This window comes from Bombina bombina, chromosome 9 (assembly GCF_027579735.1).
Source record: "Bombina bombina isolate aBomBom1 chromosome 9, aBomBom1.pri, whole genome shotgun sequence".
In the NCBI taxonomy this organism is placed as follows: domain Eukaryota; kingdom Metazoa; phylum Chordata; class Amphibia; order Anura; family Bombinatoridae; genus Bombina; species Bombina bombina.
In genome coordinates, this window is record NC_069507.1 from 65,144,513 (window position 1) to 65,167,087 (window position 22,575).

General features: G+C 37.5%; 1 protein-coding gene across 2 annotated transcripts in view; it reads left to right on the forward strand.

Moving 5' to 3' along the window:
• WDFY4 (WDFY family member 4) overlaps window positions 1–22,575 on the forward strand; it is a 598,790-nt gene that overhangs the window by 23,553 nt on the left and 552,662 nt on the right. For both annotated transcript variants that reach the window (XM_053692180.1, XM_053692181.1), the window contains exon 5: window positions 11,389–11,535. In XM_053692180.1, coding sequence (XP_053548155.1) covers window positions 11,389–11,535 — 147 coding nt within the window. The remainder of the gene's footprint in view (window positions 1–11,388; window positions 11,536–22,575) is intronic.

Below are 22,575 nucleotides of genomic sequence, written 5' to 3' on the forward strand. Positions count from 1 at the left end.
TCCATAGGTGAACAGAATAATAGAGTCAAACACATTTCGTCCTTAATAACATACAGTTAGATTACGAGTTTGGCGTTATGATTGAAAAAGCAGTGTTATGGCCCATAACGCTGCTTTTTCCCTAACGCTGCTATTACAAGTCTTGTAGGTATAGGTGTACCGCACACCTTTTAGCCTGTCACACAACGTCAGTACCGCACTTTAAAAAAAAGTCATTTTTCAATGGGACTCGCATAACGCCGGTATTACGAGTTTGCCTGGGAGGCCAAAAAGTGAGCGGTACGCCCTATAACCACAAGATCCATACCGCCATCTAAAGTCAGTAGTTATGAGTTTTACGTTACAAATTAGTAGCGTAAAACTCATAACTAAAGTGTTAAAAAGTACACTAACACCCATAAACTACCTATTAACCCCTAAACCTAGGCATACCCGCATTGCAAACACTATAATAAATTTATTAACCCCTAATCTGCCGCTCCGGACATTGCCGCCACTATTAAAATGTATTAACTCCTATTCCGCCGCTCCCCGACATCGTCGCCACTATAATAAACCTATTAACCCCTAAACCGCTGCCCTTCCACATCCCAAACACTATTAAAATATAATTAACCCCTAATCTGCCACTATAATAAACCTATTAATCCCTAAACCGCAAGCCCCCCACAACGAAATATACTTAAGTAAACTATTAACCCTTAAACCGAAAGCCCCCCACAACAAAATATACTTAAATAAACTATTAACCCCTAAACCTAACGCCCCCCCTACCTTTATATTAAAATTACAATTTCCCTATCTTAAATTAAAACTTATCTGTCAAATTAAATAAATTAATTTTAAACTAACAATTAAACTAAGATAATTATTAGACTACAATTAAACTAACTTCCAATTAAACTAAACTACACATTAAAAAAAGGTACATGAGCACGTCAAAGCAGCGCTTGTTTTCGGTGCGGTATGGAGCTCAACGCCACCATATCGCCCGCACAAGCCTGCTTTTTCAAAACCTGTAATAGCAGCGCTATAGGGAGGTGAAATAACGCTGCTTTTGTGGCTTTCGTTAAAATCCCTATAGAGCTCAAAACTCGTAATCTAGCTGATACTTTCTCAATGACTCATAGATGTTTACACTGACTAGGTAACTTATATAGGGTATAAATACACCCCTTTCACATTAATTAGTTTGTTAACCCTTAACATCCCAATACGGTATGGCTCTTCATTTTCAGAAAGGAAACTTACTTATATTAAATCTTGATATCTCATATGTTCATACATATATTTAAACATCAAAAAAACATTGATATATTTGTTTAGACAATACATAGTTTCATGTTTACAATCAGTTTACTTGTTTGTTATTGATTCCACTGTTAAGCTACTTTAAGTAAACTAACAGATTTATGGAAGCCAGCTTTTTTTTGGTAACCAATTAGATTTATTTCCTACAGGCAATACTTTGGTACTAACATATTTCCAAGTGTTTTACTTTTTTTACTGACAAAATTTAAACCTGTGTCAATGACTTTGTTCATTGTTTGGTCCGTTCTTAATATAGGCAAAGCTTTCTTTATTATCTCACAGATTTAATTATATTCTTTACTGTAGTTAGTAATAAAAAGAGGTTTCTTGTTAAAGTCCTTCTTTTTATTTTTTATCCTTCTTTTCGGTTTTAATAGATTCTCCCTTTTCATATGATCTACTTGATCTTTGGCCCTCAAAAGATGTTTTCCATTATAGCCTCTAGACAAAAACCTTTTTGTAGTTTCATCTGAAAACTTATTAGATGACTCCGGGTCAGGAGAGCTATGTTTAACCTCTCTCTTGCGTTTGTTCAAGTGATGTAATGCACTGAGGGCCTCTGGTTGAAGTTTTGGTCTGCGGATATGACTTCTAAGTCCAGACTCCTTTCTCTTCCCTTCAAGGGAAAGATTTTATTTGGTCCAGGCCTGGACTCCTATATTTCTACAGTTACCGGAGGCAAGAGTCCCTTCCTACGGCAGAATAAGAAGAACAGGTCTAAGGGACGACAATCTTCTAATTTTCATTCCTTTTGTTCTGACAAATCCCAATGACAACAATCCTCCTTCAATCCTGAGCAACCCAAGAGTACTTGGAAGCCGGCTCAGTCCTGGAATAAATCGAAGTAGAATAAGAAGTGCGCCAAAAACAAATCGGCATAAAGGGGTGGCCCCCGATCCGGGATCGGATCGTGTAGGGGGCAGACTGTCTCTTTTTTCAGATGCCTAGATTATGGACATACAGGATCCGTGGGTCCTGGAGGTGGTATCTCAGAGATACAAGATAGGCTTCAAATCTCATCCGCCAAGGGGCAAATTCATTCTCTCGAATCTGTCTTCCAGATCAGAAAAGAGAGATGCCTTTCTAGGGTGCGCTCAGGATCTATCCTCCTTAGGAGTTGTTGCCTATCAAAGAAAGAGGTTTGGGGTTTTTTCAAACCTTTTCGTGGTCCCAAAGAAGGAGGGAACTTTCCGCTCAATTCTGGACCTAAAGTGCTTAAACAAATTTTTCAGTGTCCCTTCCTTCAAGATGGAGACGATAAGGTCCATCTTTCCTTTAATTCAGGAAGGCCAATTTATGACCACTATAGATCTGAAGGACGCTTACCTTCATGTTCTAATCCACAGGGAACACTTTCAGTTCCTGGGGTTTGCATTCCTGAACCAGCACTTCCAGTTCATTGCCCTTCCGTTTGGCCTAGCTACTGCTCCAAGAGTCTTTACAAAGGTTCTGGGGGCTCTTCTAGCCCATTCCAGAACTCAGGGTATTGCAGTAGCCCCATACTTGGACGATATTCTGGTGCAAGCACCATCCTTTAGTCTTGCAAAATAATTCTCGGAGTTCCTTCTCAGTTTTCTTCGATCACATGGATGGAAGATATACTTGGAAAAGAGTTCTCTTATCCCAAGTACCAGGGTGGAATTTATCGAAGAAACGCTTATTTCACAATTTGGATGTGGTTCCCGCCTTGAAATTCTATCTTCAGGCTACTAAGGAGTTTAGACAATCTTGCTCTTTGTTTGTTGTCTATACTTCTCGGGGAAGTGTAATGGGCAGAAGGCTACTTCGACTTCCCTATCTTAGCTTATGAGACAGCGGGAGATCGTCCTCCTGAGAGGATAACGGCTCATTCCACTAGAACAGTTCCTCTTGGGCCTTTAAGAATGAGACCTGTATGGATCAGATATGTAAGGCGGCTACCTGGTCCTCCTTACATACTTTTTCAAAATTTTACAAGTTTGATGTTTTTGCTTCGGCTGAAGCAGCTTTCAGGAGAAAAGTTTTGCAGGCTGTGGTGCCCTCAGAATAGGGTCCGCCTCTTCCTTTTTGTTCCCTCCCGTTATTCATTCAGTGTCCTCTTGAGCTTGGGTATAGTTTTCCCAACAGTAAGGAATGAAGCCGTGAACTCTCCCTATCTTAGGAAGAAAAACATAATTTATGCTTACCAGATAAATTCCTTTCCTTCCGGATAGGGAGAGTCCACGGCCCCCACCCGTTTTTTCTTGTCTATGAGCAGTCCCCTATTATTTATTTTATTTTTCTGGCACCATTTATACCCTAATGTTTCTCCTACTTTTCCTTGTGCCCTCTGCAGAATGATTGGGGTAATGCGGAAGTGGGAGGGATATTTAAGCCTTTGGCTGGGGTGTCTTTGTCTCCTCCTGGTGGCCAGTTGTTGTATTTCCCAACAGTTAGGAATGAAGCTGTGTACTCTCCCTATCCGGAAGGAAAGGCATTTATCTGGTAAGGATAAATTATGTTTTCTATATATATCGGATGTTTTTTTTGTAAGATATATATTTATACCTATATATACCTGTATATATATATATATATATATATATATATATAGGAATATACAGATATGTATAAAGGAATATCTATTTCAAAATACATAGAACATTTTCCTCTATGTGAAGTTCATTGGAATGTTAAATATGTAACGTACATACACGGTAAACACAATACATTTTACAATTTAAAACTATTTATTGTTTTCAGGTATTTGAGTGAAAAGATTCACATAAATACACATTTACATACATACACTTATTTAGACAAGTATATGTATATTTATATCCATTATAGCTGTTTCCATTCAAATACCTTGTCATATACCATATACCTTTTAACCCTTATAAAAAAAAAAAATAATATTTATTTTAATATTCTTTTTCTCCAGATAGTGTATTTATTAGTGTAACACTTTATTTTTTAAAATTCTCTTTATTAAGAATCTGTTTTCAGGTTACAACATAGTGTTCAGACAATCAAAACAAAACAATTAGCTAACAAAGGTATGTTAGTCAAATGTACAGATTCTAAATTTTCAGTTTAACGTAACAGTTAAAAAATATCTGTTGTGTCTCAACATATGTTCAGTTTCTTCTCAGGTACATGGTTGAAATAAAAGTTAAGGACAAAGGTATTGTTGTATTTAGTCTATCATTATTTTATTGACTCTAGGTCAGTTGATAATATTACTAAACATTTGATCTAATTGCTCTCTGCTTCACCCCCAACGGGAAGCGGGAGTTTAGTGAAGGTTTTCATATGTTTATCCCACATCGCTTGTAGTTCAATGAAATTATCTCTTTTGCTACTTTTAAATGAGCTGTACTTTTCAAGTTCAATCATTTCTGTGACTTTGTTTCTCCACATTGCAAGGCTTGGAACTTCATTTGACTTCCAGTTCTTAGCAATGAGGATTTTTGCGCTGTTTGTGAAGACTCAAAAGAGTTGAATGGTGTTTGATAGGAAGTCGAAAAGATTTGTTTAACAGCCATATCTGAGGGTCTGGTGGGATAGGGGGCTGTAGAATGTACTCAATTTTTTGTATTCTATTATACCAGTAATGGTTTATTTGGGGGCACCACCACCACATATGTCCCATTCTGCTTCTCACATGCCCACACCTCCAGCTCCTGTTATTAGTAGTGGGAAACAGTTGGTGAAAATTTCTAGGGGTCATATACCAGCAGTATAGTATTTTATAATTGATTTCTAAAATGAAAGCCGAGTTAGAAGACATTTTAGTGTTAGAGAACATATTAGCTGCTGTTTGTGGGAGTATAATTACACCTAGTTCTCTTTCACACATTTCTATTGAGTATCGTAAGTTCCCGGGAAGGGGTTGTGTGAGTATTTTGTATATAATATAGAGAGAACGTTTAACTGGAGTTCAGGTTGGGTAGAGTTTTTCGATGTTGGTGGGAGAGTGGGTCATGTTGCAGGAATGTTTGTGCATGGAGTTTGTGTTGCTGTGTAGTTGTGTAGTCTCCTATAAGAGAACCAGTTCCTGGCCCAGTTATGTCCTCTTTCTATTAATTGGTCTTTAGGGCAAATGGTATCATCTGTGGCAATGTGGTAAATTAGGGTATCTTGAGTTGGGTGTTCTAAATTGTGTTGCTTCTCTAGTTTATATATCGAAAAGTCTGTGTTATCGGTTAGTGAGGTCAGTGGTCCGGAGGACAGACACAGATTTTTCTTATTTGCTGATTTCTATTGGTATGCATTTTTGATGGGGTTTGTAATCAGCTTGGCTGCTTTTGAGAAGGATGGACTCTAGTAAAAGCTTGCAAGCACCAAATCTGTATTAATGCTTTCTTCTAGTAGAACCCACCTCTTCTGGTCCTTGAGTATCCTCCAATCCAATATCCTCTGCAGGAATATGGAGGTCCTATAAGCTTCTAGATCGGGTATTCCTAGCCCACCTTGATTTTTGGGGAGTGACATTGTACTTTTATTAATTCTAGGTGGTTTTCTTTTCCATACGAATTAACTAAATAATTGTTGGATCTGTGGAATGTATTTGGGTGGTAAAGGGATTGGTATTGTTTGCATTATATATAAAACAGTCTTGGGAATATGTTCATCTTGATGGTGTTAATACACCCATCCAAAAGAGCTTTTAGAGCTCCAAGAAGAAAGGTCTCGTGTGATCTTTGTTTTAATTGGGTTGTAGTTCATTTGAAATATTGTGTCCGGTGAGTCGGTTAGTAGGATACCTAGATATTTCATTGCACTATTTAAAGGGGCATTGGTTTTTAACTATTTGTTCTGTTTGTTGTGGATGACACATACCTAGAATTTCTGACATATTTTGGTTAACTAGGAAGTCTGTTAGTTTATTAAAAGTGTTTAATTCTGTCAATAAATGTGGGATAGATTTTTCAGGGTTTGTAAGGGTGAAAAGGATATTGTCTGCGAACAATGATAGTTTGTATTCATCTTGGTCGCTAACGATTCCTGCAATTTCTGGGTTATTTCTGATTTTTAATGCTAGAGTTTCTACTAAACATGCAAATAAAGGGATGATAAGGGACTTCCTTGATGGGTTCCATTTGTGATTGGAAGCAAAGTGGATAATATACCGTTAATAAAGATTTGTGCACTAGGAGATGCGTTTAATGCGAATATACGATTTAGGGTTGTGGAGCCAAAGCCAAAAGCTTTTAGTGTAGCTCTTCGGAAGGACCAATTGACCCAATCAAAGGCCATTTCTGCATCCGTGGATAATAGGACTGATGGGATGTCCTTGTTTTTAATGTTCCATATAAGGTGCAAGTTAGGGACAGTGTTATCTTTTGCTTCATGACTGGGAACAAAACCTACTTGGTCTCTATCTATTATGTTGGGGAGGAGTTAGTTGATTCTGTTTGTCAATATCTTTGCAAATATTTTTATGTCCGTATTTAGTAGAAATATCGGGTGGTAGTTAGAAATTTGGTCTGAGGGTTTGTTAGGTTTGGGTATTACCGATATGTGAGTTTGAATTGCTAAGGGAGGGGGGGAACGACCTGTTGTCATCAATGCTGTGGAAATAATTAAGGAGATGGGGGGCTAGGATTTCTTTGAATTGGGAATAGTAGTTGTTTCCGAACCCGTCTGGCCCTGGGGCCTTACTGTGGGGCAGGGAGAAGATGGCTTCTAGGAGTTCTTCCTCTGTGTAAGGGGCTTCTAGGTCATCGTTTTGTTCTTTAGTTATCGAAGGGAGATTTAGTTGGGTTAGGTATTTTGTTATTTTGTCTGGGTTGGGCTCTGGGGCCTTTTCTCCTATGTTATATAGTTTCTCATAATAGTCTTTAAAAGCGTTTGCAATATCTTTAGATGAGGACCACAGTTTGTCAGAGTTATCGTGTATTCCCATGATGTAATGTTTACGTGATCTCTTCTTTAACTGTCTTGCTAGCATTTTCCTTTGTTTATTGGCCCCTTCGTAGTATATCTTTTTGAAAAAAAGAGCCTTGTTTTTGGCCTCAGTTCCCAAAAAAGTACGTAATTGGCTTCTTGTGTGTTCTATGCACTCTAGTAGTGAGGGTTTTTTGGGGTGTACCTTATGAACGTCCTGTAATTTATTGAGATCCTCTAATAGGGATTTTAGATATATGTTGTTTTGCTTCGTTTTTGCTGCTTTGAGGGCAATTAGTTCTCCCCTGATAACGCATTTATGGTCGTTCCATATGTGGTGTATGGAATTTTCTGGTGTGTTATTTATCTGAAAGTATTCGATTATGGATTTTTGTAAGTAAGGAATCATCGAGTTTCCATGCGTTGTGTGTGACATGAGAGGTGGACAACTTGGGTATATGTCTGTGTGTTGAACATGTGCAAGGCTTGTTACGTCAGTCATTAAATAATAGATTCTAGTGTATGTTTGATGAGGGTGGGAAAAGAAGGTATAATCTTTTGTGGTAGGATGATGAAGCCTCCAGGCATCATGGACTGCTAATTGTGTGAGAGCTGATTCGATCTGTTTTAGTGACCTAGCCGACATTGAGGAGGCTCCTGAAGAGCAGTCAATGCTGGGGTCAAGTGCTAGGTTAAAGTCCCCGCCAATTATCAAGCTGCCTCTAAATACTTCCAAAATCTTATTGCATATTTGGTGGTAGAAGGGGTACGAGTCAGTGTTGGGGGCATACATGTTTACTAATGTTATAGGTCTGTGGTACAAGATTCCTACTAAAATTGTGTACCTTCCTTCCTTATCTTTGTGTAAGGCTGTCTTGCAAAAATTGAGATTTTTGTTAATCATTATGCCCACCCCGTTACGTTTAATGGAATGAGATGACTAATAAACTGAGCCAAATTTCTTAAGGGGCATTTTAGGTTTGTGACCCCTCTTATAGTATTATGTCACTTTTATTCCATTTATAGTCTCTTATGACCATTGATGTCTTCTGGGGGATATTGAGACCCTTGACATTATGGGAAATTATTTTAATATTTGATAATGTGTTATCCATATCTGTGTTGGGGGTTCAGCAGAGGAACAACTGACAAGTTAGGTCCATAAATACATACAAAAGTGTATAATCCTGAGTGTTTAGCATGAGACAAAGATTTAACAATGCATACAACAATAAAGAGAACAAACAAGTACAATCGCAAACATGGACTGTAAGTAACATTTGTAGTAAGTGCATTTCTTGTGTCATACACCATATTGGGGGTAAGAATGTTGTCTAACTAACTCTCAAGTAGAGGGGAAATAAGTTATAATTGGTGGGGCCATAGGAGAGTCCTACCCTATTCAGGGCATATACTAACATCTGTGGTGGTCAGAGAACGCTAGTGTTTGGAAGTTTCAGGGGTATTAGATAGTCAGAGGTACTGCCTGTCTTGGTCTATGGCTGTAACAAACTCCATTTTGATTGCACTCTGCTCCATTATGATCTTTGTTCTTTTGGGTTAGAGGAACTTGTTTCTGTTGGAATAGGCGGTAGATTCAGTGAGGTGTCCATTAGTGGTGTATACTTAATGTTGAGTGCTCTTGATATCTGGTCTAGGTCGTTATATTCTTTATAGATGAATTATGAGCTGTTATGTGAAACAATAAGGCTGAAGGGAAAGCCCCAACAATATTTTATGCAGTGTTCTTGTAATGTTGTCGTTATGAACTTGATCTCTCTGTGCTTCTGAATTGTGTATGGGCTGAGGTCTTGGTAAATTTGGAGAGAGTGTCCTTGGTAGGTGATAGTATGACTGGATCTAGCCACTTTCCAGATTTCTTCTTTTGCAGTGTATCTTAAAAACCTAATGACATCTCTTGGCGGTGATGGTGGCTTGGGAGGGGGGGGGGCATAGTGCCCTATGTGCCCTTTCAATATCCTCATTAGGTATATGTGAAGAATGAGGTAATAGATGTAGGAAAAGGCCTTTCAAGTAGGCTTTAATTTGCTCCTTTGTAACGTCTTCTAGGATTCCTCGTATTCGCAGGTTATTCCTGCGTCCACAATTGTCCAGGTCCTCGACTTTATCTTGCAATTACTGCATCAATGAGTCTTGGATAGAAATTTGTTGTGTATTCTAACTAACCAAGTTATTCAGAGCTTCTTGTCCCTCTTCAAGATAGTCAATCCTTGAACCCATTTCATTAAGGTCTTTTTTGAGGTCTCTCAGCTCTTCTTTTATAAATGACTTTAAAGATTCTAAATCTGATTTAGAGGGCAAAGTTGCTCATTTTGTTTAGCTTGCAGTAAATCTTGTTGGCTTGGCGGGTCTCCTGGGGCTTGTATTGTTGTATGTGGATCGTTTGGAGGGGAGCTTACATTTGCTGCATGAAATGTTGCTTGGAAGAAGGAGGAAACAGATGGTGCTAAAGTTGGTGGTTTTGCGTGCTTGTCCATTTTCTGGCCTTTATTAGGTGTCATTTTATTTATTTATTTATTAAAATTGTGCATAGATGGTTTGAGGGGGTGTAGTATAACTCGCTATTTGTTATGCTTGTCCACCGTTGTAAGCGATGGTGTGGATGGTTACTAGCCCCTTCTCTCACTCTGATTCGGTGACTGTATTTTGGCCCTTGTGAGATTCTTTTAAACTCTAGCCAGCGCTTCCAGGCCTGGTACTTTATGTGATGGTAGAGCGCAGTTGGGAAGTCGTAGTGCAGCCCTGGGGAGATGTGGTATTTTATTTTGTCTTGTGATATCAGTACCGCTTGTTGTAGTATCTCAGTACTCACGGTCTCTCCTTAGATTGCGGCCGCTGTCTCTCCACGTGGCTGCTGGTATGTCCGCTAACGATTTAGCTATGTAGGGCACCTTGAGGCACGTTTAACTATTGTGGTCTGGTCGTCTCAGTGCCCTTATGTCATGATAGAGCATTGATTGGAGAACAGTTAAAACTATTAACTTTGAAGTGGGCACCTGGAACGCGGGGGTTAGAATGGCACAGCTTAAAAAGTAAGTTACAGCACATCTTTATTAGACGTGATCAATTAAAGTCCATCTAAAATATCACTAACATTCAGGATTGATTATAAAAACTGGAAAGTTTACCATCACTTTAAACAACACTGTCCCTTTAATAACAATGAAATAGTATTTTACTTCTCAGGTCTACATTTTGATATCTTGTTTTTATATTTTTAGATCTGTCATTTTGTCTCCACTAAACCACATTTGCAGAATTTGATTAGACCCCTCTCTCCATGTTAACTAGTTTGTTATTAAAAAGAAAAAAACAAAGGGGCACAAAATGAAAACCAGAATAATCTTCCTTCTTACCATACCCATTGGGAGAGGGAATTGGCTATGTCAATAGGAGTGAGGGTAAGATTTTTAAGAATGTAACAGGGACATGGAAGCCCAAATTTAACTTTCATGATTCACATAGAGCTTGCAATTTTTAAGAGACGTTTCAGTATATCAAATCTATCAATTTTACTTTTTTTCTGTTGGTATCTTTTGTTGGAAAGCATACTTAGATAGGCTCAGGAGCAAAGGACACAAAGAGAATAAAGTAAATTTGCTTAATTAGTAAAGTCTCTTAATGTTCTATCTGTCCCATGAAAGTTGAATTTTGTCTTTCACGTCCCTTTAAAGGGATACTAACCCCACATTTTTTCTTTCATGATTCAGACAGAGCATACAATTTTAAGCAACTTTCTAATTTACTCCTATTATCATTTTTTCTTTGTTCTCATGTTATCTTGATATGAAAAAGCAGTAATAAAAGGTTAGAAGCCGGCCCATTTTTAGTTCAGCACCTTGGTAGAGCTTGCTGATTGGTTTGCTACATTTAGCCACAAATCAGCAAGTGCTACCCAGGTGCTGAACAAAAAATGGTCCAGCTCTAAAGCTTACAGTACTGCTTTTTCAAATCAAGATATCATGAGAACAAAAAAAATTGATAATAGGAGTAAATTAGAAAGGTGCTTAAAATCTCATGCTCTATCTGAATCATGAAAGAAAAAAAAAATTGGGTTTAGTATCCCTTTAATGCAGTAATATTCCTTAATTTACTGTGTTTGCTTAGCCAGATATGCAGAATCTTTTGGTAAAAGTTATAGGCAGATGAATATAGATTGTGCTATGTCCTAAGTTATGCAGTCTGTTTATTTTCTGTTGTGTTTAGGAGCTCCTGTCCTGTCTGACCAGGACCGGCCTTCCAGATGTTTTCCTGCAAAGCCTCTACCTTTTTCTAGCCTTCCCTTCAGGAAAAGGAGAAATAAAAGATAACAAGGAGGAGCTTGACAACCTGGTACAAGACCTCTTTTTGCAGGTGAGGCAATCTATAACTTGAACATCAGTTAAAGGAACATGAAACCCAAAATGTTTCTTTCATGATTTAGGTAGAGCAAACAATTTTAAACAACTTTCCAGTTTCCTTCTATTATCAAATTTCCTTCATTCTCTTGGTATCATTTGTTGAAGGAGCAGCAATGCACTACTGGTTTCTAACTGAACACATGGGTGAGCCAATGACAATCAGTATATATATGCAGCCACCAATCAGCAGCTAGAACCTAGGTTCTTTGCTGCTCCTGAGCTTACCTAGATAAACCTTTCAGCAAAGGATAACAAGAGAAGCAAGCAGATTAAATAATAGAAGTAAATTGGAAAGTTGTTTAAAATGGTATGCTCTGTCTAAATCATGAATGTCTAATTATGACTTTACTGTCCCTTTAAGGCACACTATACATAGTTATATTTATGCATCTATTCATAATGAAGCTATATAAAGCAAAGCATTTAACAGAGTAATAATAAAATGCTTGGTTGTGCTTTTGATTCTATTATTGTAGTTTTACTTGCAGATAAATATGTGAAACCCTGCAAAGAGTCAATATAATGCTTAATAATTCATATGTTTTTATTGAATACGTTTGTTTGTGTCTTACGTGTTTTTTTCCATTATTTATCTTAAAGGGACAGTCTACACCAGAATTGTTATTGTTTTAAAAGATAGATAATCCCTTTATTACCCATTCCCCAGTTTTGCATAACCAACACAGTTATAATAACATACTTTTAACCTCTGTGATTATCTTGTATCTAAGCCTCTGCAAACTACCCCTTTTTCAGTTCTTTTGACAGACTTGCAGTCTAGCCAATCAGTGCCTGCTCCCAGATAACTTCACGTGCACGAGCACAGTGTTATCTATATGAAATATGTGAACTAACACCCTCTAGTGGTGAAAAACTGTTAAAATGCAATCTGAAAAGAGGTGGGCTTCAAGGTCTAAGAAAGCATATGAACCTCCTAGGTTAAGCTTTCAACTAAGAATACCAAGAGAAAAAAGCAAAATTGGTGATAAAAGTAAATTGGAAAATTGTTTAAAATTATATGCCCTATCTGAATCATGAAAGTTTATTTTGGCCTAGACTGTCCCTTTAAGCAATTTTAAAAAATATAGAAACGTATATATGAAAGTTTAAAGTAATGACTAACAAACTGTTCTAGGCCACAAATAAAGGAGATAACTCAGGGTAAATGGGATAATTTTGTATAATAAAATATGAAATACAATAATTAAGTTTTTTTTTTTTAAGTAAGATTTTGATACATAAACATTAAAGGGACATAATACTCTTATGCGAAATCACTTGAAACTGATGCAGTATAACTGTAAAAAACTGACAAGAAAATATCTCCTGAGCATCTCTATGTAAAAAAAGGAAGATATTTTACCTCAAAATTTCTTCAGCTCACAATAGTAAGTGCTCTATGAACAGTTATACTTCAGTTACAGTCAGCTGCACGTTAAAACCCCCCACAATAACAGCCAATCATATTCATCAGTGCTGATGTCACAATCAGGAGATTTCACTGAAATCCTGCAAGATTTTCATAGTAATCTTCCTTGAACTGAGTAGGGAAATAACATGGCTGTGCTTGCACATGCCTGATGCACACTCCCTTGCAAGTTCCTGGACTAGTATCCTGATTGGCTGCGTAAAGTCCCTTTTTAATGGGATGTGGCTACTGAGGAAATTTTGAGGTAAAATATCTTCCTTTTTTACATAGAGATGTTCAGGTGATATTTTCTAGTCAGCTTTTTACAGCTATGCTGCATCATTTCAAGTGCTTCATCATTTGGGTATCGTCCTTTTAACAAAAAAATAAAACATGATAAACATTTGTTTTGTGGTAGTGTAGGTTACTATATGTCTATGATGTTTTTTCTATATTGTTCTCTGAGAAGGAAAATAAGAGTCCGGCCTTCCCCACAGTCGAAAAATGTCCTTGCGCACTTTAGAAGATGCACAATCTTATCAGATGGATTTCCTAATCACTTAGTTAAAGTAAGCAGTCCATAAAGGAATTTGTAACTGTAAGTGATCTATAAGATTACAGTAAAATGTACAGAGTGTGTTTCATCATCAGTCATGTTTGTAGAACAGGTTGGGTAACTTTTCATACTTTTTTCCCTTTAACCCCTTGAGTGCTAATGACAGCTCTGAGCCGTCACAAATTGTCTCAGTCAGGTGCGAATGACGGCTCAGAGTCGTCACTAGCACTCTCCCACTTTGAGGGAGATCTGGGGGCTCCCACCGGCTCCTACCCCGTTACGTGACTTCACCGCGCAATCTTATTTAACATTAACAATGTTAAATATAGGAGCAGGGGGCATGCTGCTTAGAAGCCTGTATCTCAGGCATCAAAGCAGCTACAGACCCCCAAGACCCACCATTGGAAAGGTAATTGTTTAACAGTGTAAGTCTTGGGGATCTGAAATATTAAAAAAAAGCTAAAAAAATTATATTTTTAAAAGTATAAAATAAAAAAAATCTTTAAAAAACCTTAGCACCCAGGTGGGAAAGTGCTTAACACTCAAAGGGTTAAAGGGACACTAAACCCAAAATTTTTCTTTCATTATTCAGGTAGAGAATACAATTTTAAACAACATTCCAATTTACTTCAATTATCTAATTTGCTTTATTTTTTAGATATCCTTTGTTGAAGAAAAAGCAATGCACGTGGGTGACCCAATCACACAAGGCATCTATGTGCAGCCACCAATTAGCAGCTACTGAGCCTATCTAGATATGCTTTTCAATTAAATATATTAAGAGAATGAAGCAAATTAGATAAAAGAAGTTAATTAGAAAGCTGTTTAAAATGACATGCTCTTTCTAAATCATGAACGAAAAAATTTGGGTTTCATGTCCCTTTAATATAGCATGAATATTAAGAGGAAAAAAGCAAATAAATAAACACACAAATATATATTCACTAGTATAGCATTGTATGCTTAACATAATAAAACATTTGCACACAAACAGTAAATATTAATCGTTTAAATAATTGAGATTAATACATTGCAGAACTCCAACATTATTTTAGTATTGATAGGTTTATTAGAATATAATATTTAGAATGCCAAGGAAGAGTTAGAAAGGATTGTTTTGTGATTAACCCCTTAGTGACCACAGCATTTTTCAATTTTCTTACCTTTAAGGACCAGGGCTATTTTTACATTTCTTCAGTGTTTGTGTTTAGCTGTAATTTTCCTCTTACTCATTTACTGTACCCACACATATTATGTACCATTTTTTTGCCATTAAATGGACTTTCTAAAGATACCATCATTTTCACCATATCTTATAATTTACTATAAAAATATATATAAAATATGATGAAAAAAATCTACATCTACAACCACCAAAAAACACCCATGCTAAGTAGTTTCTAAATTTTGTCCTGAGTTTAGAAATACCCAATATTTACATGTTCTTTGCTTTTTTTTTGCAAGTTATAGGGCAATAAATACAAGCAGCACTTTGCTATTTCCAAACCTTTTTTTTTTTTTCAAAATCAGCAATAGTTACATTGTAACACTGATATCTGTCAGGAATTCCTGAATAACCCTTCACATGTATATATATATATTTTTTAGTAGACAACCCAAAGTATTGATCTAGGCCCATTTTGGTATATTTCATGCCACCAAATGCGATCAAATAAAAACAAAATCGTTAACTTTTTCACTAGCTTTAGGTTTCTCACTGAAATTATTTACAAACAGATTGTGCAATTATGGCACAAATGGTTGTAAACGCTTCTCTGGGATCCCCTTTGTTCAGAAATAATAGACATATATGGCTTTGGTGTTGCCTTTTGGTAATTAGAAGGCCGCTAAATTCCGCTGCGCACCACACTTGTATTATGCCCAGCAGTGAAGGGGTTAATTAGGTAGCTTGTAAGGTTAATTTTAGCTTTAGTGTAGAGATCAGTCTCCCACCTGACACATCCCTCCCCCACCTCACAATTGTCATCGCCATCTTAAGTACTGGCAGAAAGTCTGCCAGTACTAAAATAAAAGGCTTTTTGAAAAAAAAAATAAAATATATATATATATATATATATATTATTTTTTATATATAATACAGTGTTAGATCCCCCTTAGCCCCCAACCTCCCTTATCCCCCCAAACAGCTGTTTCACCGTCCCCCCCTCTACCTATTGGCTGCCATCTTGGGTACTGGTAGCTGTCTGCAAATACCCAGTTTGTTCAAAATTTGGCCTTTTTTTTTATAAATACCCCATTTTTCTGTAGTGTAGCTGCCCACCCTCAATACCCTACCCCCCCTCCCAGATCCCTTTCATAACACAAATTCCCCCATCCATTTTTTTATATTAAAACATATTGGGGCTGATTATAAGTGGTGTCTTAACAATTAATCGCAAGCGAAAATGGCTTTATCGCTGGTGTTTGCACGTCAGGTTTACCGCTCGTATTACAAGTTGAAAGTAAATGCGATCGCTTGAGCACAATCTCGATGTACGCTAGAATGATTACTGCATCCTCAGAGCTCTGGTTAACAAAAAAGTGTCTCAAAACATCAAAAATACATTACAAAGTACAGTTACACTCATAATAACACTAACTAATAAAAATGATTTATAAATAAAATATTGTACAAAAAAGTTATAAGGGCTCATAGACATTATAGATATACATGTCTAAAGATGTGTGTATATATATGTATATATTAATACAACAGGTGTGTGTACTCTATCAGCAGGATATAAACATAGGTTCAAGCAGTCATAAGCTAATTGTAAAAAAAGTAAAAAAGAGAAAGAGCTGGGAGATCCTGATTACTTCTCCGCCCGCTCTAAACCTGACCCTGGAAGACCGTGGCTGAACGCATCCTAGGCGTGTCTTTGAAGCAAGGATTTAGGACGGAATGCCAGAAATTTGTTTGCTGCAATGCAGCCAGTGGTAAAATGGAGGTTAAGCGGTGAGATTTGGGGACTAAATAAATTAATCAGAATAATGCTGTCCTCCACCAAACTTTTTTTCCAATTTTTATGCCATTGAATTCTATTGGAGAATATGTTATCTTGCCCAATATTCTAAGTTTGGCTTTTGATGCGCATTGTGTTAGTGCACAAGCGAAAACTCTTTACTTTCCTCTTGCAAAACGAGCGCTATTTGACGGCCGCAAAAAAACTTACTTCTAGTGGAGTTAGTGCTCGAGAGGGAGCGTTAAATACCCCTCCACTTGAAATGTGGCCCATTGTCAAGTACTTGCCTAACCTCGCTCCAGCTAAAAACTTCTGTCTTCTGCAACAGATGCCGCTTTTCTTAGGTGTGCACAGCCGCGGGCTGTGCTTATTTAAAGGGGCTATGTCTAATTTTAGGAACTCTCACCTATGTGTCCACAGGTGTGGAAGATCCTAAATAAATGTATTCAGCCCATCACTCTGGGCTGAGTTATTAAGCAGTTCATCTTCAACCTGCATGTTACCCGCTATTCAGCTCACATTGTACCCTGTGTTGTAAACCTACCCTGCACCTACCTTGTTTCCTTACTGACCTTTGGCCTGTCTTTTGCCCTTGCTTTATCCCTTGGTACCTTGTTCTTGGACTGATCTCACAGTACCCGGCCTTTGGCCTCTCTTTGGACTCTGCCCTTGCTTTATCCCTTCGTACCTTTTTCTTGGACTGTTCTTACAGTACCCGGCCTTTGGCCTGTCTTTAGGCTTTGCTTATGCTTTATGTCTTGATACTTTGTTCCTGGACTGATCTCACAGTACCGGCCTTTGGCCTGTCTTTAGGCTTTGCTCTTGCTTTATCCCTTGGTACCTTGTTCTTGGACTGCTCTCACAGTACCCGGCCTTTGGCCTGCCTTTAATCTCTGCTCTTGCTTTATCTCTTGGTACTTTCTTGCTAGACTGATCTCACAGTACCAGACCTTTGGCCTGTCTTTAGACTCTGCTCTTGCTTTATCCCATGGTACCTTGTTGCTGGAGTGATCTCACAGTACCCGGCCTTTGGCCTGTCTTTAGGCTCTGCTCTTGCTTTATCTCTTGGTACTTTGTTGCTAGACTGATCTCACAGTACCTGACCTTTGGCCTGTCTTTAGACTCTGCTCTTGCTTTATCCCTTGGTACCTTGTTCTTGGACTGCTCTCACAGTACCCGGCCTTCGGCCTGCCTTTAATCTCTGCTCTTGCTTTATCTCTTGGTACTTTCTTGCTAGACTGATCTCACAGTACCAGACCTTTGGCCTGTCTTTAGACTCTGCTCTTGCTTTATCCCTTGGTACCTTGTTGCTGGACTGATCTCACAGGTACCCCGGCCTTTGGCCTGTCTTTAGGCTCTGCTCTTGCTTTATCTCTTGGTACTTTGTTGCTAGACTGATCTCACAGTACCTGACCTTTGGCCTGTCTTTAGACTCTTTGTCCCTTGGTACCTTGTTGCTGGATGGATTTCAAGGTACCTGGCCTTTGGCCTTTCTTTAGGCTCTGCTCTTGTTTTACCCCTTTGTAAAACCTGTTCTATCTTTGGGATTACCGAGATCCAAAATGTATGTGTTGTGTTACATGTCCACCACATGTGAAACGTGAGTTTTCACATCTTCAGCACCAATTATTTTCTATGAAACATCTTACTATGGGGGATCTCAAGTAATTGTGTAGAAATTGATTATTTTATTGTACACTTAAAGATATGGTTTGTAGCTTGATGGAGTATGACTCAACCTTTATCTTGTTCTCATCTCTCTATGGTAGGGGTCCTGGGGTGCTTGCTGTATATTTTAATGGACAAAACATAAAATATGTGGTAAGGTTATATTCAAGGTTTATATCTTTTCAAAATTAGTTAACTCTCTAATCATATTATTTTTGTCTTTGGGAGTTTGGATAAAGTAAATTTTGGGAATGTTTGCTGAAAATTGAACATCTCTCACTGACTATTTTGCCTGTGAACAACTCTAGACTTTGTGCACACATGAAATATACAAATATTTCAACAGTTTGAATTTTTGGTGGATGTTAGTATGTTTCCCAGGTCAAAAGTCCTGGTTTTGAGTTAGGAAGGACAAAGGGGACGGTGAGGAGGAGTTGTGTGAAAATAGAATTATTGGTTTAGTAGTATTAAGGAATTTATGATGTAAGTGCTTAGTCCACACAATGATCCTAGAAGAGGAGATGCATAAATAAAGGGTACAATGTCTACCCCTATTTTGGGTTTGTTGTGTAGAAACCAATCTGCAATTCTCTGAAGAAAGATGGATTGTTGGTATCTCTTCATATTTTACATGTTTTAAATGTGTTTCGCATATTGAAATATTAGTCGTAAAGGGCTTGTTAACATTTTACAACTTTGGAGAATGAGATGTAATGTTAAGCCTATTAATGGCCTCATGTGCAAAACAAAAGCCGCTAGTGAGCTCAAGGTGAACTGTGTACACAGCCTATTAATGGCCTCATGTGCAAAACAAAAACCGCTAATGAGTTTAAGGTGAACTGTGTACACATTATTATATATTGGCTCCCACAGACTTTAACGGCAGCTGCAAAAGCTATCCCCAGCTTTGTAATCTGCTGGATTGTGTTAGTTTTTTAGACAACTGTAATAATGGTTACTGACCAGCTGAAAAAACAATGACAACCATGTGAGCTTGGCCATAGTTTTTTTTTACGAGCAGTTGTGCAGTAAGAAAAGGCAATTGCACCTCAGAGCACTATATTATTTATCCTTTATGTCCCATTAATATAATTTGCTAAGAGGCATGCAAGTCAAAATGAAAGTCACAATTACATTTTCATGATTCAGATAGAGCATGCTATTTAGAGAAATGTTTCATTTACTTCTGTTATCAAATCTGCTTTGTTCTCTTGGGGGCCGATTTATCAAGGGCCGAACGGCTCCTGATGCCCCTGTTTCCGTGCAAGCCTTCAGGCTTGCCGAAAACAGCAGTTATTAAGAAGCGGTCTTAAGACCGCTGCTCCTTAACTGGTCCACTGCCTCTGAGGCTGCGGACATCAATCCGCCCGATCCTATACGATCGGGTTGATTGACACCCCCTGCTAGCAGCTGGCCGCAAATCTGCAGGGGGCGGCATTGCATAAGCAGTTTACTAGAACTGCTTGTGCAATGTTAAATGCGATTCAGCGATGTCTGGTGGACATGTTACGCTACAGCGTATCATGTCCGCCAGACAACGATAATTCCTCCCCTTGGTATCATTTATTGAATATCACACCTAAGTAGACTGAGGAGTGTACGTTTCCTGAGCACTAAAAAGCAGTAGTGTTTGTAACAATGTAAAATATTGCTACATTTAGCCACCAATCAGCAAGCACTACCCAGTTGCCAAACCAAAAAGGGTCCGGCTCCTACGATTACATTCCTGCTTTTCAAATAAAGATTTCAAGAGAATGAAGAAAAATTGATAAAAGGAGTAAATTAGAAAGTTGCTTAAAATGTCATGCTCTATCTGAATCCTGAAAGAAAAAATGGGTTTCATATCCCTTTAACAACTTCATTTTTATTTATTTTTTATTGTTTATGATATTTATACGCTTTTTCTTTTATAACATTGTTTTATCATACTGACGACATTCAATAAAGTTTTTTTAAAGACATATCTATTTTATAAAAAATTTAAATCAATGTAATTTGTGTTACTATAGCGATTATAGGTTATAAAGTTTTTTTTTATTAACATTCTATTGAAATAAATTATTTGCTGTCAATTTGACCCTACATTATTTGTGTAATGTAATTGTATTTTAGATACTTCCCACCTGCTTAGAACAAGCATATACCTTGCACGTAATCATGATTTGTCGGTTTCTGTTTTCTGGTACCTATAAATAGAGATATTTTTGGGAAGTGAAACCACCATCAAAGGAGCATTATAGTATGAGAGTTAAAGGGACAGTCAAGTCCAACAAAACCCTTTCAGGATTCAAATAGGGCATGTCATTTTAAACAACTTTCCAATTTACTTTTATCACTAATTTTGCTTTGTTCTCTTTGTATTTTTAGATGAAAGCTAAACCTAGGAGGTTCATATGCTAATTTCTTAGACCTTGAAGGTCGCCTCTGCATTTGACAGTTTTTCACCACTAGAAGGTGTTAGTTCATGTGTTTCATATAGATAACATTGAGCTCATGCACGTGAATTTACTGAGGAGTGAGTACTGATTGGCTAAAATGCAAGTCTGTCAAAAGAACTGAAATAAGGGGGCAGTTTGCAGAGGCTTAGATACAAGGTAATCACAGAGGTAAAACTGGTATTATTATAACTGTGTTGGTTATGCAAACCTGGGAAATGGGCAATTAAGGGATTATCTATCTCTTAAAACAACAAAAATTCTGGTTCTGGTGTTGACTGTCCCATTAACACCAGAATATTCCTTTGGTGAATTTCAGATTTACTTATTTTTCATAGTTTCTTAATTATAAAAACACATTCTACCACAAAATAATATTAGTTGTAGATGCATTTATATTTGATAAATGAGGAGTAAACATATAGCTATTTGATTGTTTATAAAGAATTTGGTAGACCTTGACCCATATCATCTGTCTACCTTCCTCATTATTAAATGTAATGTATTTGAATTGTTGTAAAAGGTTATGGAATACCAACACATATTTTCTTAAAGGGATATGAAACCCAATTTTTTTATTTCATGATTCGGACAGAGGGGCCTATTTATTATGGTGCGAGTGGACATGGTTCGATATAGCGGATCATGTCTGCTGCACATTGATAAATGCAGACAGCATATGCTCTCGGCATTTATCATTGCACCAGCAGTTCTTGTGAACTGCTTGTGCAATGCCGCACCCTGCAGATTTGCAGCCAATTGGCCGCTAGCAGGGGCTTTCAATCAACCCGATCGTATTCGATCAGGTTGATTTCTTTCAATTTCTGTCTGCCGCCTCAGAGCTGGCGGACAGGTTATGGAACAGTGGTCTTTAGACCTCTGCTTTATAACTTATGTTTCCGGCGAGCCTGAAGGCTCGCCAGAAACACGGGACTTGATAAATATGCCTCAGAGCATGCAATTTTAAGCAACTTTCTAGTTTACTCCTATTATCAATTTGTCTTCATTCTCTTTGTATCTTTATTTGAAAAGCAGGAATGTAAGCTTAGGAGCTGGGCCATTTTTAGTTCAGCACCTGTGTAGCACTTGCTGATTGGCGGCTAAATTTAGCCATCAATCAGTAAACACTACCCAGGTGCTGAACCAAAAATGGTCCGGCTCCTAAGCTTACATTCCTGCTTTTTCCATTAAAGATACCAAGAGCACTAAGAAAATTTGATAATAGGAGTAAATTAGAAAGTTGTTTAAAATTTCTGCTCTATCTGAATCATTAAAGAAAAACATTGGGTTTCATATCCCTTTAGAAGTCTCTACATTGGCATTTAGAATTTGAGTTTGAAAATAGGAATCATTTTATGGTAAAAGTGAACACTTTGTACAAAAAACTACCTCTGCAGTTTTCCACTGCCCATATAAATGTATGCTCCTTTCAATAACTCTGGTACAGGCTATTAATTGGCTTAGAGTTGTTTTGCATGTAGCCTGAAGAAGAGTTAAAATATCAATATTACTGGCATTGCAGGTGTTAAAATCAATGTTCTCTGTGTTAAGTTGCATCAAGGAGTTAAAGTATTTGTGTTAATAGCATAATTTCAATTAAAATCAATGATTTCTGTATCACAGTTATTAAGGGGGTCAAAATCTTTTACTGGCACTACAAAGGTTAATCAATGTTATGTGTATTACTGCCATGAAAGTGGTTAAATCACTACTCTGTTTTACTTGCATCCTTGAATTAAGATTTTGTGTTAAGTGTATGAAGAGGATTAAAAATCACTGTTTTGTATTACTGGTATCAAGGGGGTGTTACCGTAACTTACCAACATCAAAGGGATTCAAATCTCTGTTTAAAATCATAGTTTATGTACTGGCATTTAAATGGCTAGTTGCTGTATGTTTGTTACTTGCAGGATTTACATTAAAAACCCCGTTGTTTTGTGTGTTACTGTCATCAAGTGATTTA